This window comes from Chenopodium album, chromosome 9, assembly GCF_948465745.1.
Source record: "Chenopodium album chromosome 9, dcCheAlbu1.1, whole genome shotgun sequence".
NCBI classification, from domain to species: Eukaryota; Viridiplantae; Streptophyta; class Magnoliopsida; order Caryophyllales; family Amaranthaceae; genus Chenopodium; species Chenopodium album.
In genome coordinates this window covers 36600550-36602258 of record NC_137842.1, presented here as the reverse complement: position 1 = coordinate 36602258, position 1709 = coordinate 36600550, and the positions used below count along the sequence as shown (strand labels likewise).

The following is a 1709-nucleotide window of genomic DNA, read 5'->3' as shown; positions in this document are numbered from 1 at the left end:
AACCTTTGCCTAAGAGTATTTGGGTTGAGAATCCAGATGGCAACCTCATTGAACAGAAGCTTATCTTTGAGTGGTCTCCTCCTTTTTGCAAGAAATGTAATAAGGTAGGTCATGACTGTAATGCTCCAGCTAAAAAGACTCAGGCTCAGAAGAAACAGCCTGGTACTAAGGAGCAAGCTAAGGTTTGGGTTCCTAGGCAGCCTAATCCTGCCCCTACTACTGCTGCTGCTGCTGTTCCTGTCTCTAATGCTGTTAATGAGACAGTTCATGGTGCTGCTGTTATTACTCCTGCTCCTACTACACACAAAGCTAATTCTGATTATGATTGGAGAATAGTTGGCAGGAAGAATAGAAGTTTTAGTGTATCTCACCCTGTGCCCGATTTGTCTAGCGCTAATCCTTATTCTTCTTTGTTTGAAGATACTCACACTGATCCTATCGGGTGTAATCCCCCTCTGGGAGGATGATTGTTGTCTCTTGGAATATTAGGGGTCTTAATGACCCTAATAAAGTAGCTTCTGTCAAGAAGTTAATCTCTGAGCAATCTGTTGATGAAATTGGTATTCTGGAAACCAAGGTGAAATTGAAGAATTGTGTTAAATTACAGAAGAAGTTTGGCAAAGCTTGGTCTTGGTTTTGCAATTATGATTATTCTTATAGAGGAAGAATTTGGGTTGGTTGGTTACAAGATAAAGTGAATGTGACTGTTCTTTCTTCTCATGAGCAGTTTGTTCATGCTGATATTTGTTCTAAAGACTTACAACATCATTTCTTAGTTACTTTTGTGTATGGTCTTCACCCTATTCATGATAGGGTTCCTCTTTGGACTGGTATTAGCAACATTTCAGTGTCTTCTGATGCTTGGCTTCTCATTGGTGATTTTAGTTCTGTTCTTCATGATGGTGATAGGTTTAATGGTGCTCCTATTACTGATGATGAGGTGAAACACTTTAAAGAGTGTATTGAGACCATGGACTTTTGTGAAATCAAGAGTAAGGGTTCTTTCTATTCTTGGAATAATAAAGGGCATGGTGATGATAGGGTTGCTACTAGAATTGATAGAGGTCTGGTCAGTTCTGCTGAAGCTATCTTTCTCCCTCCCTTACTTTCTGATCATTGTCCTATTTTGGTGGAGGTCTGTTCTCATAATCTTGGGAAGGGAAGGCCTTTTAGATTTTTGAATTGCATTGCTGATCACAAAGATTTTTGCTCTATTGTTGAAGCTGGTTGGATTAAGGTGTCTAAGAGCACTGCTATGACTGATGTTTGGCAGAATTTGAAAACTGTTAAACAAGGTCTTAAGAGCTTAAACACCAAATATTTTGCAAATATTGATGATAGAGTCGATCAAGCAAATTCTGCTTTAATTCAAATCCAAGAGAAGCTTGCTGTTGATATTACCAATGGAAATTTACATTTACAGGAAGCTGCGTGCTGCTATTGAGAAAATTAAGCCTTGGATGAATATTAAGGAGAACATATACAAACAGAAAGCTAGAGTGGATTGGATCAAATTAGGTGATTCTAACTCTCACTATTTCTTTTCTGTTATGAAGCAAAGACAAAGCAGGAATAGAATTGATTCTATTTTTACTGATCATGATGTGTTGCTGAAGGATCCTATCCAAGTAGAAAAGGAGATTGTGGGTTTCTATAAGGTTCTACTGGGTACTAGAGCTTCTTGTTTGCCTGCTGTTGATATTCAAACT

The 1709-nt window shown here is 38.3% G+C and overlaps 1 protein-coding gene across 1 annotated transcript; it reads left to right on the top strand.

The window, feature by feature from the left end:
- Nucleotides 1-463: 463 nt before the first annotated feature.
- Nucleotides 464-1444, top strand: LOC145557611 (uncharacterized). The gene has a single exon (XM_081618784.1). The coding sequence runs from the start codon at nt 464-466 to the stop codon at nt 1442-1444; it is 981 nt and encodes a 326-aa protein (XP_081474910.1).
- Nucleotides 1445-1709: the final 265 nt, after the last annotated feature.

Excerpts from the sequence above, each read along its gene's own strand:
- LOC145557611 (XM_081618784.1), top strand. The coding sequence starts at position 464 with ATGATTGTTGTCTCTTGGAATATTAGGGGTCTTAATGACCCTAATAAA.